The following is a 14,199-nucleotide window of genomic DNA, read 5'->3' as shown; positions in this document are numbered from 1 at the left end:
AGGGCCCTTCAAAGCCCACCCAGCCCAACCCCCCTGCACGGAGCAGGGACATCTCCAACCAGATCAGGTCGCCGAGAGCCCTGTGCAACCTGTGCAACACACAACGGGTGTGCAAGGGCCCCCATGCGACTGGCACGATGTGCAGGCACTCCCGTGCAACAGTGGGCTGGTGGTGTGGCTGCAGGTAGCGTGCAACGGGCTGCTGGTGCATGGGGGACCAGCGTACAACAGGTTTATGGTGTACAAGGACGCCTGTGCAACAGAGAGCGGGTGTGCAAGGACGCCTGTGCAACGGGGAGCGGGTGTGCAAGGACGCCTGTGCAACGGGGAGTGGGTGTGCAAGGACGCTTGTGCCACAGGTGTGCAGAGACCAGCGTGCAAGGAGGCTGCTGGCGTGCAGCGAGGTGCCGGGATCCCTGCCCAACGCAGCGCTGGCGTGCAGGGAAGCGTGCAAGGGGGTGGGCGTGGCAGGCGGCGTGCAAGGGGGAGGGACGGCCACGTGCTGGTGTGACGGAGACGCCGGTGCCCGCAGAAACTCCCCCGCGCACCACGGAAAATGGTGCAACACAAACCCCAGCGCGCACAGAACCCCGCCCCGCGCACCGGGGACGATCGTGCAAGCGCAGTTCCGCACAGCGCTGCTCGGGACAAGGATCCGGCGTGCAACGCACACGTGCCCACCGCCGGGCAGGGGGGCAAATCCGGAGCAGGTTCCCCCCAAAAACGTGCGGAGCGAGGCGGGGATCTGCAGAAACACCTTTTATTTTTTATTTAAAAAAAAAAAAAGAGTGCCCTGTGTGCTTCCGACCCCCACGCCACCATGGCGGCCTTGGGGACGAGGACGTTTTGGGGGTCACTCACCCCGCAGCAGCGGCTTGGGGTGTCCCCAGGTCCCCTCGGGGCGGTGGGGGTGACACCGCGGCGGGACCCCCCCGTCACAGCTCGGGCCCGGCGTCGCCGTCGGCCTGTCCCGGCGGCGCGGGCAGGCGCAGCTCGGCGTCGTGGCGGCTGAGGGCGAAGAGGCGGCCGACGGCCAGCAGCGCCAGCAGGGCGACGGCCGCGCAGACGCCGAACATGCTCCTGGTGCCCGTCTGCCGGTCGCTGTCGTGGAGAACCAGCAGACCCAGACAGGCCAGTAAGTTCAAGGGCAGGCGAAACCAGTTCAGCACCCCCAGGCGATCCTTCTCCGGCACCACTTTCCGTCGGAGGAAGCCCATGGCCGGGAAGTAGAGCCCGCAGGAGAGTTCGATGAGGAGGAAGGCGAGGAAGGACTCGGCGGGGTTCTCCTGGCCGGGGCTGGTGGAGAAGGTGAGCATGAAGAGGGAGAAGAAGAGGAGGAGGACGGCGAGGGAGAGGAGGTGGACGGGCTGAAGGCGGTACCGCGCCGAGACGGCCAGGCGGTAGAGCGAGGAGCCCAGCGCGCTGGCGGCCATGAAGCCGGAGAAAACCACGCCCAAGGGAGCGCCGTGGGGATCCAGGACGGGGGTCCAGAGGAAGATGAAGATGTAGATGACGCTTTCAAACAAAGCCTGGATGGCGCCCAGGAGAAGGACGCGCCGGTCGGAGAGGAGGCACTTCAAACCGTCGCCGCAGGTTTTGGAGAAAGCTCGTTTCTTCCCGTAGTTTTCATCCCAATTTTTTACGGCGAAGACCCCCGACAGCACCAGGAGGGGGATGGAGACCATAAACGGGGCCACCGGGCCCAACCCCAACCACTCGGCGAAAAAATCGGCCACCCCCCCGGCTCCCACGGCGATGACGTTGTTCCAAAAAGCCGCTTGGGAAAACGTGACGGCGATCCACTCGGCTGGAAAATCGTAGCGCTCCACGTGCTCGTGGACGTACCACGCCTCGAAGGCGGAGAAGAGCAACGCCGTGGACAACCCCCCTAAAATCCTCCCCACCACCAGCACCAAGTAATCCCGGGAGAGTTTAACCAAGCAACAAATCGAATAGGTCAAGGAAAAAAGGACGCAGGATTTTTTCCGCCCCAAGCGATCCACTAAAGACGAGGAAACCAACCCGAAAAGGACACTGGAGGCGAAACCGCAGACGTAGAGGATGGCGATCTGTCCCTCCAAGAAGCGGTAGTGCTGGTAGAGTTTGTAGAGGTAGGGCCCCTGCAGCCAGTCGGCGGCCAGTGCCGGCAGGTAGCCGCGGAGGTAGCCGCGCTGGAAGCGTCGGAAAGCCGGGTTGACGTGGTGGGGGGCGGCGGGGGGGCGGGAGCGGCGGGAGGCTAGCTCCAGCGCCAGGCAGGCGGCCAGGAGCAGGGCGCAGGCGGAGTAGGAGGCGAGGAGCATGGCGGCGGGGAGATCATCGGCATCGCCGGGGTCCGGGGGGCTGGGGGGGCTGCGCGGTCCTGGGCAGGGAGCGGGGGTCAGCAGGTGGGTGGGGGTGGCCCCCAATCGGCTCACACCCCCCATAGCCCCCCCCAACTCCATACGGTCCCCATAGGCCCCCAACACCCCCCAAAGCCCCCTCCACAACCCCACACCCCCCCAGCCCTATACAGCCCCTATAGCCCCCCACACCCCCCCAGCCCCACACAGTCTACATAGGCCCCCCACACCCCTGACAGCCCCCTCCCCAACCCCATGTGGTCCCTATAAGCCCCGCTCTCCCCTCAGCACTGTCCGGTCCCCATCAGCCCCTCCACAGCCCCACCACCCCCATACGGTCCCCATAGCCCCCCCCAACTCCATACGGTCCCCATAGGCCCCCAACAGCCCCCATAGCCCCCCCCAACTCCATACGGTCCCCATAGGCCCCCAACACTCCCCACAGCTCCCTCCACGACCCCCCCCACCCCCCTACAGTCCCTATAGGCCCCACACAACCCTCACAGCCCCCACCAACCCCATACAGCCCCTATAACCCCCCCACAGCCCCCCAGCCCCATACGGTCCCCATAGCCCCACACACCCTTCCCAAACCCATACGGTCCCCACAAACCCCCTCCACCCCCTCCTCAGCCCCATACAGTCCCCACAGGCCCCACACCGCCCCCCCCAGCCCCATACCGCCCCCATAGCCCACCCCCCCGCCCTCATATGGTCCCCACACACCCCCCCAACCCCATACGGCCCCCACAGCCCCACACATCCCCCCAGCCCTATACAGTCGCCATAGCCCCACGCACCCCCCCTCAGCCCCATAGGACCCTCACAGCCCCCCTTCTCGGCCCCATACGGTCCCCACGGCCCCATACGGTCCCTACAGCCCCCCATCGGCCCCATATGGTTCCCATACGGCCCCCACAGACCCCCAAACCCCCCGCACCCCCCACCCCCCGGCCTCACCTGCCCCTCAGCGAGCGGAGCGGCCCCGGCCCGCGGCACCTCCCCGCTTCCGCCCGCCGCCGGCCGCCATCTTGGCGCGCGCGTCCGGCCGGGGCCGCGCTCGGCCCTTCCGTGCCCGGGGGGCGGGGGGGGGGGCGGGGGCACCGGTCTGACCCCAAAATGGGGGGGGGGGCGAGGGAGGGGCACACTCTGGCCCCGCAGCCTGCGCCTTCAGGGCCCCGTGAGCGTGCTGGGGGGCCGTGGCGGAGGACATGGTTGGGCCACCTGTCCCGCTGAGGTTGGGCCTGTCCCGGGTCCGGCTGCGGCGGCGGGGCTGGAAATCGTGGAATTTCAGAATCGGACTGGTTTGGGTGGGGAGGGACCTTCAAAGCCCACCCAGCCCAACCGCCCTGCCAGGAGCAGGGACATCTCCAACCGGATCCGGTTGCTCACAGCCCCGTCCAACCTGGCCTGGAATGTTTCCAGGGATGGGGCATCCACCGCCTCTCTGGGCAGCCTGGGCCAGTGCTCCACCACCCTCACTGTAAAAAATTTCTTCCTTATATCCAGTCTGAATCTCCCCTCTTTTGGTTTAAAACCATCACCCCTCGTCCTGTCAATGACGCTATCAAAATCCCGTGATGCTCCCTATCAGGACCTGACCCCCACCCTGACAGGGATGAACCTCCCAGTAGTAAAAAAAATCATTAAAGCTTTAAGAGATATCCTACAGAAAAATTCAGAGTAACGGCCATCAAACCCTGATCCCCGCACGCCGAGGAAGCACCTCGGGTTTTAGAGTGGAAAAAGGGATGGAGAACGTGGTGGGAAACGTTCCTTGGCTGGTCGCTAACCACGAGAGGGACCCCGAACCACGCGTCACCCCAGGAGTAGTGGGGGTGACTGTATTGTGCTTGCTTTTCGTTTTGAAATTATATATTAGAATTTGGAGAATGACGACAGAAAACCTCCAGACAATCATCTGGCTGCGTTAGCAGGTGTGCTAAAGGGAAAAAAAAAGAGGGAGGACTGTCGGGGAAGGTGGGAGAGCTGAGCTCCGTGACGGTGACGAGATCGCGAGGCTTTAACAGCACAGGAATGAATATATATAAAATTTTGGAGGCTGTTAAAATGTTTTACAAGGGTTTTGGGGCTTTGCTTAACCGCTGAAAGGTGAGCTTGGTGATAAAGCCGAACTTCGAGCTCGCTGTTGGGCCCTGCTGGTGCGCGAGGGGCAGGAACCGGAGGTGTGAGGGTGGAACCGCCCGGGGGCTTTGGTGTCGGGGGTCCCTCTCCGGGGGCAGCCGGCTGGAGCTGGCGGGATTTGCGCACCAAACAGAACAAATCCCACTTTTGTTTGGGAAGCCTTGAGAAGGGGAGCCTGGGGGTGGAATTTCTTTGGGACGCAGCCCAGGGGTCCATCCCCAGTGTCCACTCACCCGGCTGGGGGGGTCTCGCTGCCCCTGTTACCTCAGGCTGGGGGGGCTGCTGGAGCCACTCGGGGTGACTTTAGCGTGAGTTCTCCCTCCCCAAAACCGAGGTGTCCCCCAACTCGAGGTTGGCCCCATCCCCATCCCCACATGCTACCCCCTGCCCCACGGGTGGCACCGAGGAGACCTCCCCTCCGCGGGCCGCAGCTTTCCGAGAGAACGATGGCATTCAGCGCCATGAGGAGGCCGCAGGGGGGCGGGGGGGTGGTTCATATACCATTAAAAGATGCATTGAAAACTCTGCTCGTGCCTGAAGGAGAAGCCGACACGGACGCGCTGTGAGCTGAGCTGTTTATTGGGGTAAATCGGGGAGGGGGCGACACAGAGATCCCCCGCCCCAAGGTGGGCACGGAGGGGTGGGGAGGACCCCCACAGCCCCCGTGCTGCGCAGGGGGGCAGAGCCGGGGTATATACAAGCAGGGGCTGGTACCTGCGGGGGGCAGGGAGCCATTCCCAGGGGGTCGCAGGGCCCGGGGCGGGGGGACAGGGACGCCTGGCACGGGGACGTCCCCAGGGTGCTCTCACTTCTGCAGCCGCTTGATGCGGGCGTCTATGTCCGCAAAGTTGTCCTCTACAATGGCCAGGTTCTCCTTCATCGTCTTCTGGACCTGCGAGGAGAGGGAAGTGGGGACAGGCGTCAGCACCGGGGGTCGGGATGGGGGGACCCCACTCCACGCCAGCTGGGGGTGATGGCACCCACCTCCGCCAGCAGCACAGTGTTGTCCTTGAGCGCACCCGCTATCTCCTGCTGCGTCGTGTCCAAGTGCACGAGGACCTGCCCGAACTGCGTGGCTGGGAGCGGGGAGAAGGCTCAGTGCTGGGGAACCCCCCCCACCGCCCGGTCACATCACGCCGCTGCCCCAGCGTCCCCCCCCGCCCCTCACCTTGCTCGTGGAGGTCCCTGAGGGTCACCAGCCTCTGCACAACGTCAGGCAGGGTGCTGGCCACGGGGTCCCAGCGCTGCATCATCTCGTAGATCTGGTGGATCTGGGGGACGGGGCAGGGCAAGGAGCGGTGGGGGGGTCAGCCCAGCCTGGAGGGGGGGCTCCGTACGTCCCCTGCCACGCCAGGGGGGCCTTTGGGGGCCCTCCCCACCAGGTCCTACCTTGCTCTGGGTGTCGGCGTCTTGCACGGTTGCCTTGTGCTTGGCGATTTCATTCACCTTCCCCAGGACGCTCTGCGGAGGGGTGAGGCGGGGCGGGGAGCAGCTGTGAGACCCCAAATCCAGCAGCACCCACCCCCAGTTTCGCGGCCTTGGCCGGTGCCGTCCCGTGGCTCTGCCCCGGCACCGTGACAGCCACCATCCGTCCCCTCTCCTCACCTGCAGCCGGGCCTCCACTTGGTCCAGCATGGCCACATCCAGGACGCTCACCTTGGCCTGCAGAACCTGCACGGTCTCCTGGGGACGGCCAGCAGGGTGAGGGGGGGCGCGGCAGCAGCCTGCGGCCGCCCCCCGCCAGCACTATGGGCACCGGGATGGGGGGAAGGGACCCCCACCCCCTGCCCGACTCACCACCAGGCTGGCGCCCTTCAGCCCCACCAGCAGCGGGTTCTGTGGGGGAGGAAAGTGCGTCAGTGGGGCAGGACGGGGGGGCTGCAGAGCTGGGGGGCAGGAGCCCCCCACTCCTCACCTGGCTGTCGGGCTCACACCGCACCGTCGCCTCCAGCTGCGCCAGCCGCTTCTCCAGCTCTGCGATCTGCAGGGAGATGAGGGGGTGAGGCGGCAGGACACCCCATTTTGGGGTCAGGCATTGTCCCCTCCATTCCCGCGCTCACCTTGGCCGTCTGGGCAAACTGGTCCTGCTCCGGCCTCCAGTACAGCTCGAAGGTGACGGCGTCGCTGGTGGGCGCGGGGGCTTTGGCTGGGCTCTTTGCCGGCGCCGTCTTGCTGCACTTCGCCACCTCCAGCTGCTGCAGCAGGCGCCTGGGCAGGGGGAAACGGTGGGCAGGGGGTCCCGCCTCACCCCGTGGGGATGCTGGCGTCCTCTCCCCGCTCCCCGAGCTGCAGTTCCGGGGTTCTGGAACCCCACTCACTTGGCCAGGGCGCCATCAGGGTCTGCGAAGTCGATGGCTGCGGCGGGGCCCAGCAGCTTCTCCAGGTGACTGGAAACCAGCTGCTGCTTCAGGCCCTCGACCTGCCGGGCCAGGGCCATGGGCGTCAGCTCCTCCTCCGCCGCCGCCTCCTTCACCGTGCTCTGTGGGAAGAAGGGAAGGTGGCCGTGTCACTCCCGCCGGGACAGCCACCCACCCGTCCCCAGCGTGGTGGTGACGCTCACCTGGATCTGCTCCACCTCCCTAACCAGCTCCTGCACCTCGTGCTGCAGCCGCTGGTACCGCTGCTGGGGCGTCTCCTTGGCGCCAAGACCCTCGCCGAGCTGCGGAGAGAAGAACAGGGCGGGTGGGGGGTGAGATGGGGGCTCGGGGCCTGCCCGCGGCACAGGCACCCACGGCGGGGAGCAGTGGCTGGGATGCTAGCACCCAACTCCCCTCGGTGCCCGCCTACGCCCACGCAGGGAGAACAAGCGAGGCCCCGGGAGCAGCCTCGCGTTTAGAGGAACCCAGTCTTCCAGCGGGACCTGAGAGAGACCCGCCGGAGGGACAGGACAGCGCGGCAGAAGCAGCCCAGGAGGCTCCGCCGGCGATGTCCCCCTCCAAGTGACGCTGAGGGGGAGAGGGGCTCCGCTGGCGCTCACCTTCACCGCCATGGAGGGGCTCGGTGGGGACGCGGAGGTAGAAGGCAGCCTCGGGCCGCAGAGACCATGGGGTGGGGGAGTTCGGGGTGTCGAGGGCAGGGAGGAGGGGGCTCGGTCCCGGGCTGCGGGAGAGCGGACTCCGGCCTCTTCAAGAATCCCTCGGGATCAGGCAACGGAGGGAAGAGGGGGCCAAGAAAGCTGGGGGATCACCTCCTCCCAGCTCCAGAGCGCTCCGTCCCAGCGAGTGAGCGGTTTGGCAAAAAGCAGCCAGGAGGCTGGGTGGGACAGCGACGGGGGGCGCAAATTAGTGTCTCTGAGGCTCGTCCTAACAGAAGAACTCGCAGGGTAAAACGCGGCAGGCACGCTGGCTACAGCGGTTCCCGAAGCAACGCACCCTGCCTCCCTCAGCACCCGCCACGGCGAGCGGAGCGAACAGAACGGAGGGTGGAGCGAGTGGAGCCGCCGCGGCCAAACCGCGCGACACTCCCTGCAGGGACGGGACCGCCGCGGTCCCCGGGGCTGGTGGGCCCTGGAGTAGCTAATGAAGGAGAAACAAGAAGGATGCCAGTTGCTGAGCCAAGGATTGTGGGGAAATCGTGTCCTTTGGAAGAATTTGGCTCAGGATAATGCCGTTATCACATTATCACTCCATCCCAAAAGCCACCCCCTCCGAGGCGCGACCGCCGCTCACTGGGCACGCGTTCCGAACTCCTTCTGGTTTATTCCCTTAAAAGCAAAGCGAGGAAAATTTACACCAATCCCAACAAAGGTGTGGATGATGAGAGTCACTCAAGCTCCACCTAGAAGTACAAACCAGTATAAAAACGGCTCAAGAGAAGGGGGATATTGGGAAAGACCTCCATCGGAACGCCGGGGAGCAGTCGCATTGGGCGAGAGCTCTGTGTCACGCGCCCTTAGATACCAACATCTTTCTCGCTGCTAAAACTTGTTTTATATATTGTTTGAAGTTTGTTTTTGCAGTCAGTGTCTTATCACCAGCTATATCTTGGCACCTTTATCCTGTCACAAACAATATGTTACAAAATTTGTCTACCTGCAAGTTTCCGGAAACGCCAGTAATTGACACAGGGGACAGAGGGATTTGTCTCGGTGTTGCTTCCCGTGAGTCCCTGAGCCGACCGCGCTCCGACCCTGTGGGCTGTCCAGAGGGATTTGTCCCAGGATGCTGTCAGCGTAAGCCTGACAGGCCGGCCAAATGGCAAAGGGTTCGAGCAAACCCCCTTCTCCCTAAACGGAGCGTGGCAGGCAGGTCGGGCACAAGGGTCTCATCCTTCCCGGGAAACCAGTGGGCCGGCCAAATTGCAAAGGGTTGGCGGTGCCCCCTCCTGTCCTCTAGTGACACACGATTGCCTCCCATCGCGACGCGCCGCCGGGGCGAAGCCAGGCACAAAGGAAGGAGGCAGAGGCTGGAGCAGGCAGGGAACCTGCGAGGAGAGCGACGCTGCCCGAGCAGCCGGGATGGGGTCAGGGCAGCCAAAGCCCAGCTGGAACTCAGCCTGGCCAAGGCTGAGGCACTGAAGGCCGCTTTTGCCTCCGTCTCTACCGGCCTTCGGGAATCCCAGGGGATGGAGGCTGGGGAAAGGCCGGAGCGAGGCAGATGTACCCTTGGCGGAAGAGGACCGGGTCCGGGAATACATAAGGCAAGCGGACATACGGAAGCACACGGGCACAGATGGGATGCGCCCGCGAGGGCTGAGGGATCTGGCCTTGCAGGGCCGCTCTCGGCAATCTTTGATGGGTCATGGTGACTGGGAGAGGTGCCAGGGCACTGGGGAAAAGCAAATGCCACCCCTCCTCTTCAAGCAGGTCCAGGAGGACGCAGGGAGCCATGGGGCAGTCAGCTCCACCGTCTTCCCTGGGAAGGTGATGGAGCAGCTATTCCTGGAAACCACTTCCAGGCACGCGGAAGACAGAACAATCGTCAAGAGAAATCGGCACGGCTTCACCAAGGGGACGTCACGCTTCACCAACTCAATACTGGCCCAGCAGACGAGGAGTGGGTGTCATCTACCTGGATTCAGGAAAGCCTCTGACAGTCTCTCCTACAAGAAGCTCCAAGAGGAGCTGCTGAATTCTGGGCCGGAGGAGCTGGCAGCGAGGGGGACTGAAACCGCCCGACCAGCAAAGCCAGGAGGGCGGAGGTCATCGGCCCAACGTCTAGCCGGAGACCAGCAACAACCAGTGTACCCCAGCGGTCAGCGCTGGCTGCGATCCTCTTGAACATCCTCGTTAGTGATCTGGACGATGGGGCAGGGCGACCAGGAACCTCCTGGAGCTCAACAAGGGGAAGCGCAAAGTCCTGCTCCTGGGGAGGAACAACCCCTGGCACCAGTCTATACTGGGGGCGACCAGCTGGACAGCAGCTCTGCGGAAAAGGCTCCGGGGGTCCTGGTGGACACCAAAGCTGAATGTGATCCAGCAAAGGCGGCTAACGGCGCCCCGGGCAGCGTTAGGAGCGTTGTGGTGGCGGGAGGAGATCCGGCTCCTCTCAGGGGTGCCCGCTGCCAGGACCCGAGGCCACGGGCACAAACTGAAGTGCGGGAGGTTCCCCCTGAACATCAGGAAACACTTTTCTTTGCCGCAAGGGTGACCAAGCACTGGCACAGGCTGCCCGGAGAGATGGTGGAGTCCCCATGCTTGCAGCTGCCTGGACACGGGCCTTCTCGAGCAGGGGGGGTTGGACCAAACGACCCCCACAGGTCCCTTCCCACCTCCACCCTTCCGTGATTCTGCGGGATTGGTGGCCCTGGGGACGTCACCGCGGGGGCAGCGGGGACAAGGGACCGCGCGCCGGGGTGGCTCACATCCCCACGCGCTCTGCACTCACCATTTCATACTCGCCGGACTCGTAGCCCGTTGTCCTGGTCTTGCTGATGCTGTCGGAGAAATCTGGAAGGGGAAGAGCAGGGTGTCACCCCAAAACCCCCTGGGGTCAGTTCAGCACCCCAGGGTCCCCCCAGACCCCCTTCCCCGAACCCCCCAGCTCACCCACTCCCTTGGTGCCCAGGCGCTTGTCCCTGAACTTCTCGTAAGCGGCGTTGGGGTTGATGATGAGGTGCTCCACGCTGGTGCTGGTGAGCTCCTCCTGTACGCAAACGCTCGCCGTTAGGGACGAGGCTTTGTCGGCAGAGCTGCCGCCTCCCGGCAGCGCCGGCACGGGGGACGGACAGTGACAGGGGCGAAGGCTGCCCCGTCCTCCCCAGGACAGGGGCACAGGAATTGACACGCAGGGATGGAACCCACCAAAGGGTCTGGCCAGGGCAGCGAGAGCCAGCCAGGCCACCGCCCGTCCCCACGGCCTGCTGCGGGGACGTCACACCCCCGGCCTGGCCAGGGGGGCAGGACAAGCCCCTCGAGGGCCTGGCAGCGAGCGTACACCAAGGCTGGAAACCTCACGCCAGCCCCTCGACCAACATCAGGAAATCTGCTGCCGAGCCCACGTGTGTCGCGGGCAGCCCCCCAGGCTGGAAATGCCCCACGGCTGCGTTTCGGGACACCCGGGAGGCACTGGGGGGGTGCTGCGGGACTTCAACCCCTCCAAGGCTTTGCCCGGAGCCTGGCAGGGCGAGAGCAGAGGGTGAGTCTGGGCTCTCCTTGCCCCCCGTCGCGGTCTGGGGGGCCCTGACCCAGCAGGACCCAAAGGACCCCGCCTCCCCAACCTGCTGCCCTGGCCACAGCAGCCCCTCTCCAGCCCCTGCGCCCGGGGGAGCCCTGCAGTGCTTCTGGGAGCCCTGCAGCATTTTTGGGGAGCCCTGCAGTGTTTTCGGGGAGCTCTGGTGCGTTTTCAGAGAGCCCTGGCGCGCTGCGGATGGACAAGAAGGGGTGAGAGCAGCAGGAGCAGCGCTAGCAGCGTTAAGGGGAGGGGGGGCCGTCCGGCTGCGGGGCGGCGGCGGTGGGCGCCCGCGAGCAGAGCGCAGGGTTACGGCGCCGGGGGACGGGCTCTTACCAGCTCCTTGCGTTTCCCAGAGGTGAGAAAGTCAGAGCAAGGTTAGGAGAGGGGGGAGAGAGAGACAAAAACGGCGTTAGAAGGTTTGTCCCATGCAAGGCCCGCCGTCACCCACGTCCCTGCGCCCAGGCTGCTGCCGGGGTGGCCCCGCTGGCCCCCCCACCGCGAGGGCTCGGGAGCCGTGCGGGACGCGGGGGTCGCCAGCGCGGAGGCGAGGGCAGCAGCGGGGGCAGCGGCGGGCTGGACCCCTCAGCTGGGGATGTGCTGGTCGCGGCCACCGCCCAGAGCAGCCGAGCTGCCCAGGGAAGACGGGGGAGTCCGGGGGCAACGCAGCCGAGCCCCTGCTCTCATAACCCCACTCCAGCCCCAAATCTCGTCCCTGGATGTGAGCAGGGCCCGGAGCAGGATGGGCCCCCGCAGACGCCAACGCCTGGCAGGTCCCTGGGGCTCCGGGAGGCAGGAGGGAGGCACCGGCTGCGGTCCGAGGGGCAAAACCCCGATGCCGGTCCCTGGAGGGGCACAGGCTGTCCCAAACCTAGCAGCCAGCCCCGAGCTGTGCGGGCGGCAGGGAGGGGGACTCGGCGCGGCCCCTCTCGCCTGCCCGAGTCCTGCGCAGGCCGCGTCGCTGCAGGACACGAGGCTGCCGGGGCAGGAGCGCAGTGGGGCTGAGACTGGTCATGGGGGGCTACAGGGACCTCGGGGGTCCCGAAGGACAAGGAGGGGAGGGCGTGCAGGCAGGCAGGGAGGATGCAGAGGGAGAGCAGGGAGGCGGCAGCAGCACCACGTCGCGCCCTGGGACCCGCAGCCGCTGCCCGCTGCCTCCCCTCCGCCACACTGCGGGGCGACCCGCGGCCGGGACCGGGCGACGCAGCGACAGGCAGCGGCTACGGGACCCCCATGCGCATCTACTGCATGCAAAAACAAAAAACCCACCCCCCAAACGGCATGCGACACCAAGAGCGGCGATCGGGCTTACTTGTGCAAACTAGTGTCCAGGCAAGGTGGGGAGCAGGGGGGGGAGAGCGGTGGGAAAACTCAGGTCAGTCCAGCGCGCCAGAGCCAAGGAACACAGCGAAGCTGTGCGAGGGGCTCCCGGGAGAGGGGGTGCCAGCATCAAAACCCCAGCAACCCCTCCCCTCCGGCCTGCGGCACGCGAGGGGACGCACTGGGGAAGTCACCGGCGCGGCACTGCTGTACTCTCAGGTGCCGTTCTGGTGTGACCGTGGCCCGACAGCGGCAGTTTTGGGGAGAAACAACCCGATTCAGCCTGTCCTGCCGCCCCGGCTCTCACAAGGGATCTCTTTGCCCCTCAGCATTGGAGGCCGGGTGCCTGGCGAGCCCCTGCCATGCGTGCAGTGCACGGTGCCACGCCAGCCCCCGCGTGAGGGGTGCCGCGCTGACCCCGCGTCCCCCACAAACGCTGGCTGCACCGCGGGGAGAAGCGGGGTCTCAGCTCCGCGCTGCCGAAGCCTGTCTCTCCCCTCACCGGCTCGGGGCAACCGGGAGCGCGTGCTGGCGCCCCAGGCGGGGAACCCTCGCTCCCCAGCCCCCCCAAAGCCCTGGGAGGCTGAGGGACGGGGCACGTGGGCACTGAGACATGTCATCGTGGGGGGGGACGTGGCACCACGGGGGCGCGTGAGGGACAGGAGCCGTTTCCCCGCCACGGAGCCGGACCCGCTGTGCCGGACGCTGAGGGATGGGGGGCACGGGCACCCTCCCTCGCCCCCGCCCCGCGGCACGGCCCCGGCCAGGCCCTACCGCCTCGAACTCGGCCTGGTCGTCCTCGGGCAGGTCGCTGGTCTCGTAGACGTCGGGCTCGTTCCAGGCCTGGGGCACAGACGGGCTGCGGTGGGACCCCAGCTCCCCTCGGCCGTTTGCCATCGGTGACGACCAAACACCCCACGGCTCCCCCAAAAAGCTCCAGGCACCGCCTCCGCCCCCAGACCCCCGTGACAGCTACCTGCCCCCACCCCCCACAAAGAGCCCACGATCTCCTCGGAGCCCCCCCAACCCCTCAGACCCCCCCCAAATCCCCCTGATCCCCTCCTTCTCCCCCAGGCCCCCCGATCCCCTCAGATCCCTTCAGTCCCCTCAGCCCCCCCTCCCAGATCCCCCAATCCCCTCAGACCCCCTCAGCCCCCCGCTCCGGCCCCCCTCGCCCCTTGGCCCGGTCCCGCACTCACGATGCCGGGCAGGTCGGCGTACTTGGGGTTGGCCATGGCCGGTAACGGGGGGAGGGGGCCGGTAACGGGGGGAGGGGGCCGGTAACGGGGGGGGAGTACCGGGAACCGGGAGGCTCCGAGCGGGGCCGGGGCGGGCGGGGCGGGGCCGATCTCGCGAGAGCAGCGGGCGGGGCGGGCGGGAAGATGGCGGGCGGGGGCGTGGCCTGGGAGGAGAGGGCGTGGTCTAGACTGTGTGGGCGGAGCAGAGGGCGAGGCGGGCGTGGCCTGCGCGGGATGGGCGGGGGCGCGCGGAGGAGACACAGGGGCACGAGTGGGTGGGGACACGGGGGCGTACATAGGGGGGTACGCGGGGGGAGGCGCGGGGGGTGCACACGAGGGGGTGCGTGTTTTGAGGAGATCTCGGGGGGGGCGGTGCCCCCTGATTGCGCATCCCTGTCCCCGCCCGCCCCCCCCGAGCCTGCGCAGGGCCACCAAGGACACGAGCGTGGCCGGTGTCAGTGCCGGGGTGGGGGGGGCAGCCATGAGTCAGGACTGCTGGCTTCCCGCGTGGGGGAGGGGAGCTGAGCGGGGGGGGAAGGGGCGGCCGGC

At 66.5% G+C, this 14,199-nt stretch overlaps 2 protein-coding genes across 2 annotated transcripts; both read right to left on the bottom strand.

Annotated features, from left to right (window-relative positions):
- Nucleotides 1-744: 744 nt before the first annotated feature.
- SLC61A1 (solute carrier family 61 member 1) lies at nucleotides 745-2,343 on the bottom strand. The gene has a single exon (XM_086768734.1). The coding sequence runs from the start codon at nucleotides 2,298-2,300 to the stop codon at nucleotides 936-938; it is 1,365 nt and encodes a 454-aa protein (XP_086624860.1). The 5' UTR covers nucleotides 2,301-2,343; the 3' UTR covers nucleotides 745-935.
- A 2,704-nt stretch (nucleotides 2,344-5,047) lies between these two features.
- DCTN2 (dynactin subunit 2) lies at nucleotides 5,048-13,740 on the bottom strand. The gene is made up of 14 exons (XM_086768741.1): nucleotides 13,612-13,740; nucleotides 13,187-13,255; nucleotides 10,471-10,567; nucleotides 10,310-10,371; nucleotides 7,045-7,143; nucleotides 6,803-6,963; nucleotides 6,545-6,692; nucleotides 6,400-6,465; nucleotides 6,282-6,320; nucleotides 6,090-6,167; nucleotides 5,874-5,945; nucleotides 5,653-5,755; nucleotides 5,469-5,560; nucleotides 5,048-5,376 (listed from the first exon to the last, which is right to left on the bottom strand). Exons 1-14 carry the CDS (start codon nucleotides 13,645-13,647, stop codon nucleotides 5,290-5,292), a joined length of 1,209 nt encoding a protein of 402 aa, XP_086624867.1. The 5' UTR covers nucleotides 13,648-13,740; the 3' UTR covers nucleotides 5,048-5,289.
- Nucleotides 13,741-14,199: the final 459 nt, after the last annotated feature.

This window comes from Chlamydotis macqueenii, chromosome 29 (genome assembly GCF_036417535.1).
Source record: "Chlamydotis macqueenii isolate bChlMac1 chromosome 29, bChlMac1.mat, whole genome shotgun sequence".
Taxonomy (NCBI): domain Eukaryota; kingdom Metazoa; phylum Chordata; class Aves; order Otidiformes; family Otididae; genus Chlamydotis; species Chlamydotis macqueenii.
Note: the sequence above shows the minus strand (reverse complement) of the source record. Positions and strands in the feature narration are given on the sequence as shown.

Bases quoted from the DNA above. Each gene is read 5' to 3' on its own strand.
- SLC61A1 (XM_086768734.1), bottom strand. From the start codon at position 2,300: ATGCTCCTCGCCTCCTACTCCGCCTGCGCCCTGCTCCTGGCCGCCTGC.
- DCTN2 (XM_086768741.1), bottom strand. From the start codon at position 13,647: ATGGCCAACCCCAAGTACGCCGACCTGCCCGGCATC. The intron at 10,568-13,186 runs GTAGGGCCTGGC...GTTTGCGTACAG, and splicing joins ACCAGGCCGAGTTCGAGGCG to GAGGAGCTCACCAGCACCAG. The intron at 7,144-10,309 runs GTGAGTGCAGAG...TTCTCTCCGCAG, and splicing joins AGTCCGGCGAGTATGAAATG to CTCGGCGAGGGTCTTGGCGC.